Here is a 20,875-nt window from a genome sequence, read left to right as displayed (position 1 = left end):
TTCTAATTGTGCAGGTTAATTTTGTTTCATGTATTTTGTTCTTTTTTGCAATTTCAATAACTTTTTTGACAAAAAAAAAAACGTTTTTTTTCCAAAGGTTTTTTCAATTTTTGATTTGTCTTTTCATTCGCTGGTAATCATATGCATACATTGTTTGTATACCAAGTGATGCGAAGCGCCGCTTGGCCTGTTTAAAAAAAACTAATTAGTGTTGATTTTTTTGCGCGATGTGATAAAAGGATCTGAACGAAATAAATTGGATCGAAAACAATGGACAGTCATAGTAAATTAAAAAATTGGACAGATTTTTGTAGAAAATGGCTAGAAAAACAAAAAACTTGCAGTTTTTTTTGCAGTTTCTTTTTGAATTTTTGAAGTTTAGTATTCCAAAAAGGCGCTAAAAAACTAATTTTTCACGGGGCTTAATTTAAGCTATTGTAAGCTATTTTGCTGTTTTAAGCCTGCTCGCTCGCTTTCTTTGTTCTTATTAAGCCTTAAAATCAAAAATTTGAAATCTTTTTCTCGATACTAGCACAACTTTTGAAAACTTTCTAATGTCCGAGTCACGACTGATGTGACCTTAATATAATGCATTACTCGACCCATTCCGATTATTATTTGTGGTACCTGATTTTGCATAGAATACAAAAAAAAACACCTGAATAGAAAGATCCTCCCCATGCTTCAAATGATCGGAACAATAGTTATGATGCAACTCACCCATCTTGGCTTAGCGACCTCCGAATGTTGCGGAATTATTATGGAGTGTATCACCGAGTTGTCGTGCGCGACTTATCGTACGATTTTACAAGTGCCAGTAGCAGAGAAGTCTCCGACTAGTAATATTAGAAGAAAAAAAATTTTTTTTATATGAGTGAGTGGGGAGAGTAACAAAATAGCACAAAACTTAAATTTGTGTTTATTTGTCTATTATCATAATAACTAAATCTAGAACAATTTTAAACCAGGATAGCCAGTTGCTCTGCTAGTAATACCTAATATTCCGATCACAGAATGTTTTGTCTTCAAATTAGTGTCGTTTTTAGTACGTGGTGTGATTAGAGGACTATACAAACGCGTTAAAAGTAAATGAACTAGGTCTAATTGTCAAAATTTGTCTTAAAAAAATGAATGAAAAGCAAAAAGAAATAAAAAATTTAAGTAGGGCAATGATTTTAAATTTTTTTATTAGAAAATTATCGCCGTGGAAGCGCTAAATGAAACTGCCAAAACTAGGTTTCTTTTTAGTAAAATCAGGGTTTCTCAGCCTAAAAACCTAAAAAAGTTCAATATTCATATAGCTAAGGAACATTGCTGGATCGCTTTGCACGCTCGAAATTTAACTGAAACTCAAATTTTAGTTCAGTTTCTCTCGACGCCAGGATAACTTTTTGAAAAAAGTTTTAATGTCGTTCGAAACTATGAGGAACAAAAATAAAATGCACGATTACAAGTTCCCATTTTCGATGTTTGGAACGAAAAGTCGATACGTGTTTCAATTTTACTAGTTTTTTTACAGCTCAAAATAAAGTTTATAGCCTAATTAAGTGCTCTGCCCTACTTGATGACCTGGATTACAACTAAAAATCAAAACTGGGTCTTCTCAACACTGAAAACATTTACTGGATCCCGAATATTCATTCGGGATTCAGTAAATGTTCTCAGTGTTGATAAAACGCAGTTTAGAAATTTAAATGACGATTGAAAACTGTTGAAAAGGTTTTATATGATTTATCATTCGACCCCATCTAATTTTTATGTGAACCTAACTTTCGTGAAACTAAACACACCCGAAAGCAAACTTCCTCCTCGTTATCAACAAACTTCTTCCTTTTAATGTCATTTATTTTAACAATTAAATGGTTGTTTGAACTACTTTTTTGTGTATTTTACTGCCTACTTTGTTTGATACGAATTTGTTTGATACATACGACTTTGTTTGATCCGACTCAGATAGCAAAGACTACTTATTTTTGGAAATATGTGACTAGTCATTATTGGAAGTATCCGCTGTTGTCATTTGAAAAAAAAATCGATTGGAGAAAATTCGCTTAAAGTATTACCCTAATAAACTAATGGGTTTCCAAAATTTGGGTTTCCTGTAAATCAAACTGAAACATTTCACGTATCTAATACTTGCCGTTGTACCTATTGAAAATTAATTAAAATATGAACATCGACAAGGAAAACAGACGGCATTTTAGAAGTCATGAGAATTGTTCGACTTGTAGTTAGTTATCGCAGCAGAGGTTTCATCCACAAAAGGTATGTATACTTTGATCAAATTATTAGCATTCTTGAGCTGATGTTCAAGATGGTCTAAATCACTTCCCTAGTCGCTTGATATCTATCAAATGTAAATATAGTTATTAATTACGACAAGGCAAAAGCCAATTGATCAGGAAAACGATACGTAATATAACCGTTTCAACTGCTTGAATTGTGTGATAGAGATTAGGTCTGCTACTAAAAATTATGTTGACTATCCATAGTTAAAATCTTTATAACTTAGTTATAACTTTTAAACTATTTTAACCATAGTGAAAAAGCTATTTATTTTTTTCATACGTTTTTCAGACGGAGTTCCGAAAGCCAAAATTTGATTCGAATATACAACTCTCTGACTCAGACAGTGGAGCCATTCGATCCCCCTGCCCCCTTGATCACGTGGTACACCTGTGGACCCACAGTGTACGATGACATCCACATTGGACATGCCAGTTGCTACATACAGTCATGCTCACTTTTGTCAATTCAAATGAAAATAATCAATTCGAAAACTTGAAAAAATTATAATAGCTTCTGGTTACCACTTCAGCTTTTTTTCTAATATTCCGACTGGCACTTCTAGATGTGCAAGTATTGAGTTCCAAGATGTTTTGTTTGGTTTGTCGATTCATCTACACATTTTCTAAATTATTCATTTTTATGTCGCAAGTGGTGCGAAGCTCTGTTTCGCCTCTGTGGGCCATTTGTCCTAGAAAGAGAATGGAAAACTACATTGACTCACGTAATGAGCATGACAAGTTCTAGTTTTTTAAAACACCACACTTCCCTACATGAAATTCTAAATCTGCAACTGGCTACTTCACTATAGACTAAGTTGTGCAAACTAATCTGCACATATTGTGATGAAAAGTTTTGAAAAAAAAACAAATTCTCTGAAGCTGTATCAAAATAAAATGTTTTCCACGACCCTTACTAAAAGTAAACGTGATATCTCGCATAACTTGGGCAAAGGCTCCTAATGATTCAAATTTTCGGCCGGCCATTTATTTAAGCTATATGTAGTCTTTAAAAAAGAATACATGTCAAAAATATAGGCTAAAATTATCTCAAAAAAACGTATGAAAAATTGCCATATTGATTGTCCGAATTAGCAGCTGCTGTAAGGCTTTGTGCGCTACTGGCAAAGCAGTCAGCAATCTTCGAAATTTAAAAAATACATTTTTTTCTCTAAATTGAGCAGGGCTCGATACCCAGACAGGACTGCATTCGGAGAGTGTTAGAGAAGTATCAACCCAAACCAGTAGTCTATGCAATGGGCGTGACAGACGTAGATGATAAAATCATAAAAAAGGCAAAAGATTCTGGAAAGAGAGAGACGGAAGTAGCAGCCAAGTACGAGTTGCAATTTTTCAACGCTCTCGAGAAGCTGAATGTCAGGTGGGAGAACTCAGATGAGAGTCGCACACAGGATTTTTTTAATTCGAGAAAATGGTTTTTTGTTGACCAATTCTAAGAAAATTTCAGTGATGATTTGACTTCATAATGAAAAATGCAATATACTGAATTTTTTACATAATATCCTGACACTATAAATCAGTATTTACAGTCTTGTTTAAATGCTGCGACTATTTCTCAATCAGACCAGTGATTTCAAATACGAATAATAAGATATTAAGCAAAAATTAGAGTACCTGGAATTTTATTGGAAGATTACATTTTTTTTTCATACAAATGTAATTTTAATAGTATTTTGCGCAGTCAGGCTTATTTTGTATCAGGAATTGAAATTGAAAAGGATTTAAATTTTCCTTTCGACCGCATAGTTACATATGGATAGTTTTAAAAGAGATGTGTTCTTATTTTTTTTTTTCAAAACATTTTTTTAAAAATTTTCGCACCCCGCTTACTTGATCAATTTTATCTTGTTTTCCAGGAGGCCAGATGTGATTTTGCGAGTGTCGGACTACATACCAAAAATAATCGACTTCATTCAGTCCCTAATAGAGAAAAAGTATGCTTACGTCACTCCAAGTGGAAACGTGTTCTTTGACTCTCAGTCCTTTCCTAAAGAGGGAAAATTTGATCCTGTTGTGCTGAGTAAACAAAGTGAGCAACGGGAGGAGATAATGCAAAGAAGTCCGACAAAATTTCACCCAGAAAAGAAAAACAGAGCAGATTTTGCGTTGTGGAAATCTCGCATTTCAGGTTGCTAGTTTTTAATGAATCAAGTTAATAAAAACTGGTTTCATATGCGCTATTGACCAGTGTTTTTCAAAATAATTGTCTTAATGAACTACTTTCAGTCGTGAAATTAGTTGCAATAAATGAATTTTAAAGAAAAACTGGTCAAAAAACTGTTGATAAACTGGTCTATGTTTTTGTTTCTTTTCAGACTCTCTTTCTTGTGGCCAGAGACCGAAATAAAAAGTACAATTGCTTAGCTTTATTGAAAACAATTAAAGTTTTGTAGGATACTCAAGGTCAATCGCGTAGTAGCTTCTTCCCTACCGCCGAGCTTACAACAACAAAGTTGGGAACTGTTTCGGAACAGCAACCGGCTGATTTTGTTGTTCGAACCATTAAAAATCTCGGGTGTTTTAGTTTTTTCTTTTCTTCCACGCAAAATCGGTACCAGGCCTACTCATCGGAATGGGTCGAATGATATGTAGTGCTTCAACATTTTCAGTCATGATTCGTACGACCCTAAAAACTTTTTTAAATGTCCAGTTGTCGCGAAAAGTTTTAGTCGAATTTGGATTGAGTAGCCAATTTTTTTAAATTTATTTTTTTCTTTTTTCGAGCGGTATTGAAGTGTTTACGTCTCCGCTTCTCAGTCGCAAGGTCGGATGTTTGAGGCCCACCATGATTCGTGATGATGGCTTGCTGGTGAGGCAGCATAATCCAGCCCAGACGAGCGGTGGACTCGACCAGCGTCAAAAGTCGACGCAAAGAGAACCAGTACGAACCCTCCCGTTTTTTGGGAGTGAAGAAAGCATGCTCAAACCGAATTTTTGGTTTCGGAGCAGGCAAAGTTGGTTTGGCTGCTCCGTCTTTTGATCCTCATCTTAATTTTACGTGCCGAAATCAATCTCAACCCTGGTCCGTATACCTGTCCCCTGTAACTCAAAAATTGCACGCACTCAAGCTAGTGTGTGGTGCCATATATGCGGATAGATCCACCTGAAATGCAGTGGTTTCGCAAATTTAAAACAACGCCATCGACATTTTACTGCCCTATTTTTTTCAACTAACCGCATCCTACCTCCCCCAGTATCTAACACACCTAATAGAGAAATGAACAATGCAACGTGTTACAAACACTTATTCCCACGAATAAAAGCATTCCTCCATAGAATTCTGATGAACCAAAGCATTCCCCATATCTCAAAGATTACCTCTAACGGGTAATCCACCCGCATAATTTCTCAGTTTTCTACAATTTAACTCTAATGGCATACCCGGGAAAGCACTCAAAATAGCAGCATTATTGTGCGAATACAAGATATACGTTTCAGTGTTCCAAGAAATTAAACGAACAGAGAAATTTGGTAATCCCTCCTTAGGAGGCCTCAGAGAAGTAGGTGGCCTCCTTATTGTCACACATACATCGCTAATGTACGATGAAATGCAAATCATGGAAGACGGGATTTTGGAGGCCCAGGTTTTCAAAAAATAGGCTAACAACCAAAACTTTTTCACACCAATCTTCACACCAAAGATCAGGGACTCAAATTTTACCCACTAAATGACCATAATCAGACCCGCTTGCCATCCAGTAACACTTCATGCTTCTTGCCCGGTCATTTTCAGTTTTTACACTCTATAAGTTGAAAATAACTTTGGGTTCACACCATCTTCCATTTAACAAATCTCAGTATAATATTTCTCTAAAATGTATATCCCTTAACCTGAGCAAATCCCGCTCTCTGTAAGAAGAACGTTGATTGATTTTAATAAAGCGAGTTGAGAATATTTTTCGTCAAAAAACAGAAAGCAAACTTTTAAACAACGGTGTCATAAACGTGGTAAGCATGGCTGAACGTGTTTTCAAAAACATCATTTTAAAGGCAGCCAGGCTAAACACACGTTCGTCGTCATTAATTGTAAACTCTGGCTTTAAGCGACGAAACAAAGAATTTGGCAAAGTAGCTACACAAACTCAGACTAGAAGGTTCATCGCATCGAAAAAAAACTGCAAAAAAGAAAGAGGAAAATGGAACGACGTTTTGTGAACGTTTAGCCACAACAGCTAGTCCAGTAAATTCTGGAAAGTGGTCCGCTCCATAAACGGAACAACGTATGTAGCAGAAGCCTTCCCTTTCTCTGTAAATAGAACAAAACTTTCGAAGGCGTGATAAATAGCGCCTGTTTCACTTGCAACGCACTTAACGGAGAGTCCACAAATCGGACAAGGTGCAACGGCAAACCCAAGATTTTCAAATCCAAGTTTGAATGAGCCACTGAAATTCTTGCCATGTGAAACTGGGGCAGCCATTACTGCAGCAAAACCATCCAGAGCCCTGAAACCTGAAAACCTCTGCATATAAATCATCTAGGGCCACTGACTAAAAGCTTTCTTACACATCTTTTCAACATATCTCTTAGTTTAAACAAAATTCCTTAAATCTGGAAGAAATCCAAGATCGTTCGTTTACCTAACTTTAGCAAAGGTTCGAGTGTCTAGACTTGTACCGCCCTGTTTCCATTTTAATCCCGTCAGTAAAAACTTTGAAACATTCAATCCCCAACCCTATCGAAATTCCTCCCAAATGCAGCCCATTAGCACGATTTTTGACCGCTACACTCAACAACTACTGCTTTATCTACTATTGATCTTCATATCAGCGATGCTTTTAATTAACGGCAACCCCCTGAAAGAACTGTACTTCCACTTTGGATCTCTCCAAAGTTTATGACCTGGTCTGCCATCAGACTCTCTTGGAACTGCTACATGACACCAGTGTTCCCGAAATATTATCAAGATGACTAGCACACTATCAAAGTGACCGCCAAGTCAATACAGAATGCAGAGACGTCTTGTCTACATCCAGTATTGTGCGTACAGGCGTCTCTCATGGCTCAGTCATCTCACAAACTGTTTTTGATGTCTGGGTGCACGATGCACCCAAATCCACTAGAAGTATGACTTCCACGTCGATGACTACCATCCTTTACTCCAAGCGTGCGCCTTAAAACACGCCTCGACTAGACTAAGTAGCTGTCTCAATAAACTGCATGAATTTTTTCTCAAGTAGATCTTTGTTTTTTCACCAGAAGTTCAGTCAGTCATTTACTTTACCCAATAAAAAATCCAACCTTGACCTTGAAGTAACAATGTGAGCCTCGCTTTTGCCAGTGCAGAAACACTATAAATTGCTTGATGTATTTTTCCACTCAGCACTAAATTTCTCCGAATACTGTAAAGAATCTGCAAAAAAAAAAGCTATGGGATATCGGTTTTGAAGGCACCGTTGGGCACAAATTGGGACCTGTCGACATTGTTACTTTGAACTTTAATAAGACCGATTACGGCTTACGCAGCCGACTTCGAAATGTGACCGGGGGCGCTAAAATGAGCCTCAAAACCAAAACTAAATATACTCTCAAAACATACGGTCTATTACGTCCATTGCATTTTTATCAACTGGCCCACTCCCCTGAAAACCACGCCCAAACATTAAAGACGCTTCTTACAAAGAGGAACTCGACATAATTTAAGTGGGGCAAACGAGTCGAACTCTCTAAACGATTTTAGCCAATTTAACGTTTTTGTAAACCAGAATTTTAAAAGCTTCTAAAGTACATTCATTATCACAGAGTTCAAAAAGCCATTGATGGAGCGCCCCACCAAAAATTCTCCTCCTAAGACCGCCATACGTTTCTATAACGGACTTGACTTGACAGTCCCAGCTCAACAAGACGCACGCTCCTCAATTAAGATCCGGCTGCAGTCCCTACCTTAACACATTTTTTAATAGGATAGGATAGACCCTTATTGCCCCCCCCCCCCCCCCCATAGTTCAGCACCCCACACTGCGCTGCATCCTTTTAACTGTCCCCTTTTGTCCTGACCCCAATAGAACTGTGGCTCCGGTCGATAGAGGGAGCAACGTTTCTTTAACTCGAGGATAGCATGCTGGACGCGCCCCAAATCTCGGGCTAAAAGCCTCGGGCGACCCAGCCCAGGAAAATAACCCAAAACTGCATGTAATTTTTAGCAGGAGCGCAACAATTGTTCATTTTGTGGATTAATCGTCTGAACTGAGTTTTGGTTTCAAGCCCGCGTAGTTTTTTGTTTTCTTATATTTTGAATAATACGTTTCCTGTTGTTAAGACGAAGTATCCTGGCCGTGTCCTTGGGGAGAGGGGAGACCCGGCTGGCACATCGAGTGTTCCTCCTTCTGTGACGTCATTTCGGGGGGTATGCCCCACCTGACTATCCACTCGGGTGGGGTTGATCTGAAGTTCCCCCATCATAATAACGAAATATGTCAGAGCGAGGCCTTCTACGAAACAGACAGTTGGGTGAAAGTTTTCATGCACATTGGAGCCATGGTCGATAGGTAATGCATTATTTTGACTTTTAATTCCTAACGTAAAAATTAACCATGTGTTAGTACTTCAGGGTGAAGCAACATTACCCAGCCCAGAAAAATCACCAAAAAAATTTCATGTAGTTTTTAAACAGGGGCACAACAGCGGTTCGCCGTGATGAGCTGTACAACTCTTGTGTTGGTCCTTTCCACCGTGGATAATTGGTCTTAATGTTAAGGAGGAAATTTAACATTTCATATTATAGTGGGAAGCAAAAGAACTTATATTTTTTTGAAGGGGTAGCGTGACAGTGGTGAAAAATTGTTTGCAGTGACTATGCTTTCTGGGAAAGTGCCATTTTAAGTTGCCCTTTGAATGCAAAGTTATCAGTTAAAGAATTTCGGTTTCAACTGAGCTTAAAATTTTTTAGTGAAACGGGCTTGAAGATGTCGAAATCATTGCAGAATTTCATCTCAGTCGACGATTTTTTGGACAGTCACGGAACATCGGACGAATTGCGGGTGACATGTCTGCGAAGAAGTTATCGATCAACTTTGCCTTACAGTAAAGATGACTTGAATCTTTCTCGTCACTTTTTAATACGAGTAGCTGAGACACTGGATTTCTGTGACCAGCAAATGAAGAGCTGCACTGGCTGTGGCGATGGAGTTGAATCAAATCTGGACTTCATCGAAAAGAGTTCATGGAAGTTTGGCCGAGCTATTTGCGATGACTTTGATTTTCCGTCTGGTTTGGGTCAGTTTAATCAATTTTCAGTTTTATATAAAAATTCTAACCAACTTCTCAATTTAACGCAAAATTATGGAAACATTGTGCAAGATGTTGGTTGACTATTTTGGAGTGCAAAACGGTTGACCTAAAATTAATACAGTTGTACAAATGAAAATTATGTGAGAAATTACATCCAGTAGTATTTGAGCCAGGATATGTAAAGTTAGATTCAGACCAGGTTCCAAAGAGGCAATTTCCGTTTCAGAGGTCATTTCGTCTTTCTGTGACAGCATACGTGGGAGGAACCTTCAGATGACAGATGCGGTCTTGGCAAAACAGTTTCTCATCTCTACCCTGAACCTAATGGGGATCGAAATGAGCTCAGAAGTTGAACAGTCAGCCAGCGAGCGAGCGTTACTTGAAGAGCTAACTCGTTTCAGAAACGTTGTCAGAGAGTTTTCACTTGGAAAGACTAATCGAGATGGAAGAAAACTTTCGAAATCCGAAATGAAACAACTCGCTGCTGAAAACGAACCTTTATTAGCCGAGTGTGATAATGTTCGTTCTTTTATAAACGATCTGTCATTGAAAAATATGAATGATAGCGATTAATAAATCTTTAAATATCACAAATCTCCCTTATTTGCAACCGCTTGTTAAGGATACCCATCGCGTAAAGGAAGTGATATATGAGAAGTTTTGAACATGACCTTAAAGTGAATGAGAAAAGCCAAAAATGGACTCACGTGACTTCTACGCTCCATTGCAGTTCATTTCTATTAGATGGCATAAGTTAAACGCCGCATGCATCTTCAATTGGGGAGGGTTCTCATGCTTGAAGGACCGAATGCTTGAAAAGATTCAACCAATCGAAAATCGAAAATTTGTTTGTCAACGATTGTAAACTAAAAGTAACAGGTAGGGGGAAGGTCCAATTATGAGAGCAAATCAGGCTCTTTTTCGTTCCCCCTACCTGCGAATTTTGAACAAGCTTGCTTACTGTTTGCCATAGAATTGATGCTTACGAGAGATGAAAAAGGAAAAAGAGCTCCAAAGCAGTCTCTTCAATCTGCTATTGCGTTTTATGAATCTCTCGTGTGTCAGTTTAGTTTTCGTTTGCTACTATACTCCTCGGCTGAACCAAAATGATTGTTTTTTTTTATACCCATCGTGTGCAGTTCATGCACTAAAAGGTTTTAAAAAAAGTTAAAATTCCACGCACGTTTTCTTTGCAGTACAGTACAATTAGATAGCAAAATAGACGTGTGGATGTTTCTTGCTGTTTTTTTTTCAGTTTCCTTTTCAAAGAAAAAAAATGTTCAAAACTTACTTTATCAGTGTCTTTGGTCCTTTTTAGTTCATTGACTCTTTTTCAACAGTTTGTTTGATTGAGTTTTTCAATAGTTGTATATACTTTTTCTAGGCAACATATTAGAAAAAATTATATTGGGTCAAACAGTTGGGGACAAAAAAGATTAAAATTTATATTTGTATTTTGTAGTTCTTCTGAAACGATTTCCATTAGATTTATGAAGTTATACACATTAAGCAATAACTTTGTTTATTCTTAGTTTCAGTTACAGCCTCCTAAATTATATGTAAATGAATTTTACGTCACTTACGGAAATTGAGAAAAAATAGTGAACTTCAAAATTGCTAAACTATGTACTTAAACTCGGAATCCTTCTTTATAATGGAGTAAATTATTGGAATTATAAAGAGGTGTCAAGTATCCATTGATCGAGAAGTGAAACTGATGATAAATTTCTGCCAAATAAAACTAAAAATAAACTTGAAAAAGTATGGACCTAACCAAGAAAATTACTCGATCTTCCTTGCGAAGACTTTACTTTGATTTTTTACTGTGACCTATGAATTTTTACTTTTTTAACCTATAAACGGCAAGAAGTCAGAAAAAAATAATACCGAAAATCAGTTAATGGGTTTAATTAAAAAAAGAGCAATAGATCTGTTCAAAAATTGCCAGGCAGAAAAGTATACGAACAAAGGGAATTCTCAACTCTACTATTATGTTCTTATTTGTTTTCTGAATGCGTTTTGAAACTTTCGGAGCCGATAAGTTGAAATACTTGACGATTTAATTACGAATTTTCATGCTTTAAATTTGAACATATTGAAACTTCTACATTAGCAAGGAAATTGTGTATTTCAGGCTTGCATTCTAACAAAGTAGTATATATAGGTGCCGAAGGAGCTTCACGAGAATTTTTGAGTAAGCTGACCGAAAAGGGAATATCGAAAAGGAAAATAGAATAATAACAAAGAATATCAAATCTATCAATCTATTATATATATTATATCAACGTATAATTTTAGCATATTTAACAAATGAACTTTTTCACGTTGTAGTGATTTCGTATATTGCAATGGTTGAAAATTTTTTTCGATTATCCAGTATTCAGTGTTTATGTCACCCAGTTTAAAATAAGCAGCCCTAAAGTGGGATGCTATCAGGAGGTTTCCCCTTGGGGTTTCGAGTATGGCCTCCAATTATGAGTGCCCAAATCCTTTTAGTGTACGAGTTACACCGATTTTTGGGATTTTTTCTAAAAAACTTTCAGAAAACTCATTTACCAAATAATTTTAAAAAGTTGAAATAAATAACAAAACTGTAGTTGGGTGCTGTCAGAGTATTCTCAAAGATTGCGAGTTTTGCCTCCCAAGTTGACTGCACAAATGTTTGTGGTTTTTGAGATAGGACGTGTTGAATGATTTCTTTTTAATTTTTCAGAAAATTTTGATATTCCCAATTTTTGAAAAAAAGTTGATATTCCCAATCTTGTAGTTGGGTAATGTTAGGTTACTCACAAGCGCTGCAATTTGCAAATTTTGTGTCCAAATGCGACTGCTCAAATGCTCTTAGCTTCCGAGATGTGACCTAGTTTTTGAGACTGGACGTTTTTGTTATTTTTGGAAAAAAAAAATTATTTTCATTTAGCTTCGAAAATTTTATTTCAAAAATTGAAATTCCAAGCAATAAATCTGGTACTGTAAGAGTGCTCTCAGGTATGGCAAATCCTGCCTCCAAATTCCACTGCTCAATTGCTTTAGGTTTCCGAGATGTGACATTTTTTAATTAGTTAAAAAAACTTTCTAAGGAAAACTGATATTTAAAAGACTTCACAAAACTATGGTTTTCATAATTTGAATTAAGAAAAAACTTAAATTTGAAATTACAAGCCCTGTAATTGAGTGCTTTTTGAGTACACTTAAGGCTGAGAATTTTGTTTTCATTATAGGCTGTTTTTTATGAGTTGTTCGAAATTCGAAGCAACTGAGGTGTCTTACACGTTTGTTAAATTTAATCAATGCTAATTCACAGTAATCAAATATGCTTTCAGAGGTGAATCAGTCTCTGCAACGATGATTGAAGCAATTTTCTCAAAATTCAACTCAAACATTCTTGCTTTTTCCGTTTAACTAGCATCCTACTTGGAGAGTGATTGATGCCTTCAGTCGAATACTGCGTGATTGTTTTCACAAGTTTATGGGGTTTTTTCATAAGTTTACCGATTTGATAATATTGATCCGCTTAATCTTCTTTTAACGCGCCTGTTAGGGTAAACAGCAGGCTAATCAGGCTAAGCAAAAATTTTGAATTAAATTGAGGCAAACTAGTTTGTCCAAACAACCTATTGGAAGATGAGAAACGTTTCAAACAGCACTTGACATTGCGCATGAAGACTCATTAAAAAATTTTGTTTTTAAATTATCTTTGATTTCTAACAAAAACCATTTCAAATATCTCCTTGAAATGAAACTCACATCTAAATGAAACCCAACCCCGCTCTACAGTTTCTCTTTAGAAAAAAACTTCAATGTCTGAAAGTTGTTTCATGCATCTTTGATTTTTATTTGGATTTGGGTTATGCAATTGACAAAGCATCTTTTCTAGTGCAGCTTTCAAACCCGAAATCAATTTGAGAGAACTGGTTTTTTTTGCAAATTTTACTCTAAAAACGAAAAATTCTAAAAAAGAGTAGAAGTGGATGCACTTTGCCATGAATTTACATATCGCCATGCGTTTTCATTAAAGAAATCGTTTGTGTGAACATCATTTTTTAGTTGTATTGCATTCATTGTTTAAGCTGCTTCAAATATTCCAAATCAATCAATGAATTGAGAAAAAAAGGCAATTCTCTGTGAAACAAATTAATCCTGAGAAATATGTGCCATAAAATTAATGCAAGGAAGCTACATAGGTGCTAATATGTCTAATTCAAATTTTACAAATCAGGCTCAATGGGAGAAACCTTATCTGGTATTGTTCCGGAATGCAGTTACAATTTTTTTTCCTGACAAAAAATATGTTCTCTGAATTAGCTTCTTTGTCTCATTTTCAAAACAAAGATGAACTGCCTCGGGCAAGTGATTGAAGCACTTTTTCGAGAAAAACGAAAGATATCCATGAATATCTTTTATCAGTCGGATTGCGTTTCTTGGCTAAGCTGCTTCCTATCTTCCAAAAAATCGCGTTGTGCGTAGTATGGAATGCTCTGTGAAACAGGTTGAGCTTTTGTCATTAATGGTTGTCTTCAAAACTCTCCAATCATCTTTTATTGTCTGGATCACTGCTAGAGTTAACAAGGAATGATTAAATCACCACATAGGCAGCGTGTTGTAAAAGTCACTGCGCTTCAACAGTTGTACTTAACAATTTGAACATTGTGATACGATAGCTTTCAAATACTCCGAAGTAGAAATTATACTAGATCAAGACTGCCTCCATGCCATTAAAAACGTATTGGATGCAAAATACAAATCGCTTAATTTTTTTGCAGCTCTCATTGGGCTGGGTGCTAGTTTGACCTATACCAGGTTCCCCAGACAAATTTGATTTTTTTAAAATGCTGTGTACTTCTTTGTTGATCAAGTCGAATAGTGGTACAAACTCAAGATGCACGGAATAAACAAATTGGCAAATCCTCGCTCCGCTGCCGATAAATTTGGGCCTCGATAAAAGAATTGCATTTGCAGCAGCAAATGCAGTCCTAGAAAATTTATATAAGCATTTTTTTAGGCTGAGTAGTCGAACCTAATAGTTAGATAAGTCAAAATGCTATGTAGTTAAGTTCCGGATTTGTGATTTGAGTCATGGATGATTTAAATTGACTAAATTTGTCAGTAACGCTCCAGTGTTGGAAGGTACATGTCAGTCCGATGCCAACAAGCTCGAACCTTCTAACAACATTACTGCTACTTTCAAAAACAATTCAAGTGTTTAAGCTTTGAAATGAAATTTTGAGGCTGAAACTTGGTGGTCATCTCGGAGCTCATCGAGAATTCAAGAAATCGTTAACTGAGCACTAAGTTCTCTGTTTAACTTCCTCTGTTTTCGACCATATAGGTCTTCTAGCTCTGTGCACCCTCCGCACAGGTCTTCTGTTAAAAGATATGTGGCGCATATCTGGTCAGCAATGCAAAGATCTTTCAACTGATGATTTGCGCCAAAATTTTTTTGATTGACATAGTGTGTTGCGAGTTGTAAGTAATTAGCAATCCCTCGCGCTTATTTTGATTGTTTTGTCGACAACATAGGACATCATGCGTTCGGCGACAGTCTTCTGTGTTGTTCCAGTTCTACGTGCAATCCGTAGCTATGAACGAAACGAAAAAAGCTTTTTTTTAGTAAATCGAGGGTCGCTCCCATGAAAAGGCTTTCTAAACTAAAGCTAGAGAGAACCGGACTGCTTTTATCCATCTCCCGTTGTCACTACTGTGAACATTGACTCAAGACAAGCATACCCCATTTTAGATATCAGATTTTTGAATCAACATGTGCTCTCAGATTCAAGCGGTAGGTTCTTAAAAAATTGAACTTGAGTTTTCGGATACAATCATTATGACTTGTGTGACAACGGAAAACTGCTAATAGTGATCTTAAAACATTTTTTCTTGGGTTCAGGCAGAATAGGTTCAAGAAGGATAGTTTCTAGTCTTACAGAGGTTGCAATACAACAATTGATTGCCTCAAATCTTACAATTTTTTGTTGAACTTATTATTTGCCGTGATTTTGACTTCGCCCCGCCTAAATTTGAACCTAAATTTACGCCTAAATTTTTGCGCCTAAATTTGAACTAACAAGTTTTTTCAAAGAAAGATATTCGAAACTGCCGTACTTGTACACTGTATTTACTCATGCTGGCAGACTGTATTCACTTTTTCACATATTTCGAGTTGAAAATTTATAATAAAAACAATGTGTTCGAATCCGAGTAAAAAAAAAGAAATAAGTTTTGGCATAGCTTTAATTTCAAACAGTGCAGGATTAGATTCCTCAATCTCAACTCAATATCTATTGTTAATTCCATCTTTTATGTTATCTTCAGTTTCAAAAAGTTCTTAAAGGGGTTGTCACAAGGAATGCCAAAACAGCATTGCCCTTGACATATAAATCAGCGCTTCGATTGGAAGTTCGGAACAATTTTGATGGTTTCAGCTTCCATTTGGCAGCAATTAGTCATTGAAATTATGGAATAAGTCAAAAAGAATTGGCAACTGACCTTCAATGCCCATGTGTTACACCAATGTTGACCACATGGGATAAATTTCCTTTAAACTTTTGGAAAAAAGGGGAAAAAATCAAAAAATTGATACCCCGGCGAACAAAGCATAAGCAGGGCTTTTCGATTTGGTACAATAAAATTGCTTTGAACTACTTGAAACGACTTATCATCAAGAAAGCCCTCTTTAATTAGAAACAGCTATCGTATTGAATGAGTAAGTTGCTCAGAATTGTGTCACTGCTGATTGAATCAGCTGAAACCAATAAAATAGAAACAGCATAAAATGTTCAGCTCAAGAAACACAAAAAGTCTATCTTTTAAGCAAATCTTGCTTGAAAATCTTGCACAAAAAGTCTATCTTTTAAGCAAATCTTGTTTGAAATCGAAACTTAGATCTGAAATTGTTTTAGGGCATTAGATACAACAAAACTACACAAACCTAGTGGGAAATCACCAAAATTTTTGTTACGCTGGCTGACAATTAGTAAAAAAAAAAAACTTGCAGTTCCAATCAGCTGTTTCTTCAAAACTATTTTCAAGCGTAACAAACGTCAAAAGAAGACACCACAAAGATGACTCATCTATAAGGCAATGTGGCGCTCTGGTATTGATAGTGCCCAGCAATCAAACGGCTGCTGGTTCAAAGTGCATGTGCGTACAAATTTGCAAGGTAAGCTCATTCAAGTAAGTCGTCGTTCAAGCGGTGCTTGATCTATGCACTCTTGTTCACCTAAGTAGAGAACCTCCGTGTCAAGCCTCCGGGCTGTTTGACTTTAAAATATGTTGCAACATCTCCTATACACACAGAAAAGTAAATAGCTTGTCAGCAACTATAGACCTGTAACGCTCGACAACTATAAGACTTGAAGAATGCATCAAAGAAACCTCTGTTTGAGTTGTTCTTTTCAAAAGCTTCAAAAATACAGCCTTTTTAAAATCAGAAACCGATCTATTTTGACCAACATGTTTTTTTAAACAAAATATGACAAGAAATGCTTAGAAGCTGCCCAGGTTTTTTATAATGATTTTGCTAAAACTTCTGGGCTTCAAATGGTGGTAATTGCAAGGACCTCCAATTCAAAAATTCCCAGCCTGACCTAGTTTTTTCTATCCATGACGCGTTCTATCATTGTATCGAATTGAACGATAATGGTGCAAGGAAAAGTCCACTCGAGGCAATGATAGAACGCGTCATCAATAGAAAAGACTAGGTCAGGCTGGGAATTTTTAAATTGGAGGTCCTCACAATTAACTGCGGTGTTCCCGAAGGATCAATCGTCGGACCGATTTTTTCTGCGTTTTCATCAACAATCTACCCGACTTGTTCTGCAGTTCTTATGTCCTGTTGTTCATGGACGACCTGAAATTCCTCATTTTTATACAAAAGAATCTCTGTATACTCTTAGACGTCAGAGTCTTGAAAAATGACAGATAAAGAATCCAAGAAAGTTTGCAGCTGGAGAATTTTGAGGTTTTCGAGAAAACAATAAAATATCTAGGCTTTTTTCGAAACAAAAACATCAGCTGCAACAGCCATGTCGACAGAAAATTGGAAAAGACGAACAAAAAATTCCATTATATTAGACCAAATGAATCATTCAAAGCGAATGTATTCACTGATGTGAATCTGCCTCCACAATTTGATGAATTCATAACGTTTCATAAAAGCACACCATGTATTTCTCTCTCGACAGATTCCATTAAAAAGTTTAAAAATGTCAAAAGACGTGTTTCATAATAAATTACAGCTGATCGTGCATCACAGTACAAAAAAAACTAGTGATGAACCCAAAAAATCTCCCAATAACAAAAAACGGCTCGACTCTTGATTTTCTTCGGCCTGTCGAAACTATACAAGGAACTTCGTGATCAGATTGAAATCAATTTTATCAAAAATAACCCAACTAAAAGATTCCGTTCTTTTAAAGTTCTTCGGCCAAATCTGCGAACCAAAAAAGGAAAAGCAGCATCTACAAATGAAATTGTAGACTAGACAATCAGCTACGCAACCAAAAAAAATTCACTCTTTCGAACCAGTTACCCCTTTTTCGCTGACCTATCATAAGACAGACGCGAATCAGGAGGCTGCCGATAGACAGAGAAAATACGGCAAGCCTGCTTCACAGTGTGGATAGTTGCGTTGCAGGACTTTCCTTGTGAGTGCCTTTTAAGTTGTGATTTCTCGTGGCTAGCAGTGCGATGAATACAATGTATTTTCCACTGCGCTGGTACTTAGAAAAATTGTCAATCGAAATCAGTTTTAAGCTATGCCAAGATATCAAATCAAAGATATCCAATTTTGTCCTGATCTTCTGAAGAGTTTTTTTGGACCACGCGTTTCACAGTTTTTAGGTTAAGCAATATGCGACAGGTATGGCAAAAGAGGGCTGCGGTAGGGCAGCAGAAGACTTGAACAAGGTAAAGAAACAAAAGTAAAACAATTCGCATGCGTTATGGCCATCGGTCATAGCCGTTCAAGCAGGGCATTATGCGTCAACTACCCGCTGCTGCCACTCAAGAAAACCTGAAAATTCTAACACACCCAATCCGAACCGAATGTATTGAAGTTCGCTTTCAAGAAGACTTTCACTTTTTTGTCGGAGACAAATACCACCAACAGCGGACTAAGAGCGATATCCTTTGATAAGCGAATGGTTTTTGCGTCGTGATTAAAGAATAAAATGAAACAAAGCTGACAAATGACTAGGGTGAGGAATTTTTGAGAACAAAACAAAATCCGAATGACACGGTTGTGCTAAAAAGTAAAAAATAACTGAACAAAAAACTACGAGCCATGAAAACAAGGAGTGAGATTAAAATTGGGTTGCACCAAAAGTTGAGGTCAACTGTTGGTCAACTTGCACGAATATATAGATTAGCGAATGTACAAAAAAGTACACACCCTTGCAAACTGTCCCCATATGGAATCGAGAAACAGAGACTACGATACTGCTACGCGACAAGCGGTAATGGAAAACCCTTTTAAATGTCGTGGTTGGCATGATCAAATGTTTGCTATCCGGCAGATTTTAGAACAATGCAGCGAGTTAAACCGCACTATATTGTTCGTTTTTATTGAGTTCAGGGCGGCTTTCGACAAGGTAAACAGAGATAGAATATAGAATATCTGATGATTCGACAAAAATCTTGCTTTTTTGAAAATCATGTATACTGAAACTTACTGCTAAGTCTTACTGCTAATACATTGTCACAAAAGTTCTCGGAGATAAACACCGTATTAAAGGGATCGACCTTGTCTCGCTTTCTTTTCAAACTAGTAATCAATTGGGTCATCTTCTGCGAACTTAAAGACAGCAGACATGACAATGCTCTCGATGATACGGATGTAGCAGACTTGGACTACGCTGATGATATTTTTGTTTTTTCTTTGGATTTCAGTGGATTTCAATTTTTTCAGATTTTGATTTTAGTTTTGAAAGAACGTGTGAGTTAACTTTCAAATTTTATGGCCGGGGAGGTGCCGATCGTGCTCTCCAGGTTTTGTTGTAATCGATTATAAGTCTCCAGTCATTGTTTTTAACACGCAATGGACAATTGATTTCACAACTTTTCAAGTAATTAAAATTTTGAGTAGTTTTATTTCGTTAAATTAAACATCCGTTCTCGTTGCTTGAGGGTGAAGCAACATTACCCAGCCCAGAAAAACAACCAAAAAATTGCATGTAGTTCTTAAACAGGGGCACAACAGCGGTTCGCCGTGATGAGCTGTACACCTCTTGTGTTGGTCCTTTCCCCCGTGGATAAATGGTCCTAATCGTAATCTTATTTTAATTTTGACCTCCTTTGTGTTATGCTTAGACAACCGTGCTCGTTGCTTGAGGGTGAAGCAACATTACCAGGCCCAAATAACCAAAAAATTTGCGTATAGTTCTTAAACAGGGCCACAACAGCTGTTCGCCGGGATGAACTGTACAGCACTTGTATTGGTCCTTCCCCCCGTGGATATATGGTTTTACTCTTAACCTTAATTTAATTTTGACCTCTTTTCTGTTATACTTAGATGAAAAAAAAATCCAGATTAAGTTACAAAATAAAAGTCGAAACAAGTGCTATTTATTCTCGAAAGCTCAACCGTCACAAAAATTGTCGTTTTCGCGACCTTTGTAAGTTTTTTCTAACTTTACGTACATAATTTGGCTTCCCGGTCCCTTTTTTCTATTCGATTTGAAGTCCCGTCGGCCTTTTGTCCGGCACCCGGATGGCTTGCTCATGGGCGCGCATCTGGCAGTCATTCAGGCAAACGTTTGTCTGAAAGACTATGAAGGGTTCTGGGGATGGGCATCACCCAAAAAACTGATACCCTAAAGAACAAGAGCGCAAAAAAGACTAGAGTGCAAACTGAAAGTGACTTTTGGAACCAATTATTGGAATGTCAGCATTGGTTGATTTGGTGCAACAAAACACGCAAAATTAGAAATTTTCAAAAATACTGTTTAACTCCAAAAACAAGACAATATCAGTATATGATCGACTGGCACCATCTTAACTCGGTTAAACAGCTAAACTGTACCAGTCGGAAGGTCCGAACCTTCTGTGTTCTGCAAGAACGGACAATAAGGCCTCTACTTCAGGCATAGCAGAGGGTTCGTCGCTAAAACATTTGCCGACAGTGATGGTCCATTACCTTAAGCAGGCCGACTTAGGAGCGCCATACAATTGTGTATGTAATCTTCGCCGAGAAATTACACAGGGACGAAGCATAGAAAAGTCCCTATTGACAATTGGCTGACGTCAGTTACCTTAATTCTACTCGTTTTTCATAGTCTCGAGCTATCCAGCTGATTCTCCGGTCTATTTGAGGGCTACGGGTTCCAATTGCTTTCACGACTGA

The 20,875-nt window shown here is 36.9% G+C and overlaps 2 protein-coding genes across 3 annotated transcripts in view; one reads left to right on the top strand and one right to left on the bottom strand.

The window, feature by feature from the left end:
• LOC134857022 (cytoplasmic tRNA 2-thiolation protein 2-like) overlaps positions 1 to 20,875 on the bottom strand; it is a 465,591-nt gene that overhangs the window by 267,321 nt on the left and 177,395 nt on the right. The window lies entirely within an intron of this gene.
• LOC134854666 (cysteine--tRNA ligase, cytoplasmic-like) lies at positions 2,207 to 10,123 on the top strand. 2 transcript variants are annotated; one of them, XM_063871018.1, is made up of 7 exons: positions 2,207 to 2,265; positions 2,578 to 2,733; positions 3,484 to 3,666; positions 4,163 to 4,434; positions 8,564 to 8,792; positions 9,194 to 9,519; positions 9,761 to 10,123. In XM_063871018.1, exons 1-7 carry the CDS (start codon positions 2,210 to 2,212, stop codon positions 10,105 to 10,107), a joined length of 1,569 nt encoding a protein of 522 aa, XP_063727088.1. In that variant the 5' UTR covers positions 2,207 to 2,209; the 3' UTR covers positions 10,108 to 10,123. The 2 variants fall into 2 exon arrangements, with proteins under 2 accessions (XP_063727088.1, XP_063727098.1); XM_063871028.1 differs by lacking the exon at positions 2,207 to 2,265 and having other exon boundaries at positions 2,642 to 2,733; positions 3,488 to 3,666.

The sequence above is a fragment of the Symsagittifera roscoffensis genome, chromosome 1, assembly GCF_963678635.1.
Source record: "Symsagittifera roscoffensis chromosome 1, txSymRosc1.1, whole genome shotgun sequence".
Classification (NCBI taxonomy): domain Eukaryota; kingdom Metazoa; phylum Xenacoelomorpha; order Acoela; family Convolutidae; genus Symsagittifera; species Symsagittifera roscoffensis.
This window is presented reverse-complemented; position numbering and strand designations above follow the sequence as displayed.

What these genes read in the sequence shown, in the direction of transcription:
- LOC134854666 (XM_063871018.1), top strand. Translation starts at nt 2,210, where the DNA reads ATGAGAATTGTTCGACTTGTAGTTAGTTATCGCAGCAGAGGTTTCATC. An exon ending in CATGCCAGTTGCTACATACA is followed by an intron (nt 2,734 to 3,483) that starts GTCATGCTCACT and finishes CTCGATACCCAG; the next exon opens with ACAGGACTGCATTCGGAGAG. An exon ending in CTCGAGAAGCTGAATGTCAG is followed by an intron (nt 3,667 to 4,162) that starts GTGGGAGAACTC and finishes CTTGTTTTCCAG; the next exon opens with GAGGCCAGATGTGATTTTGC.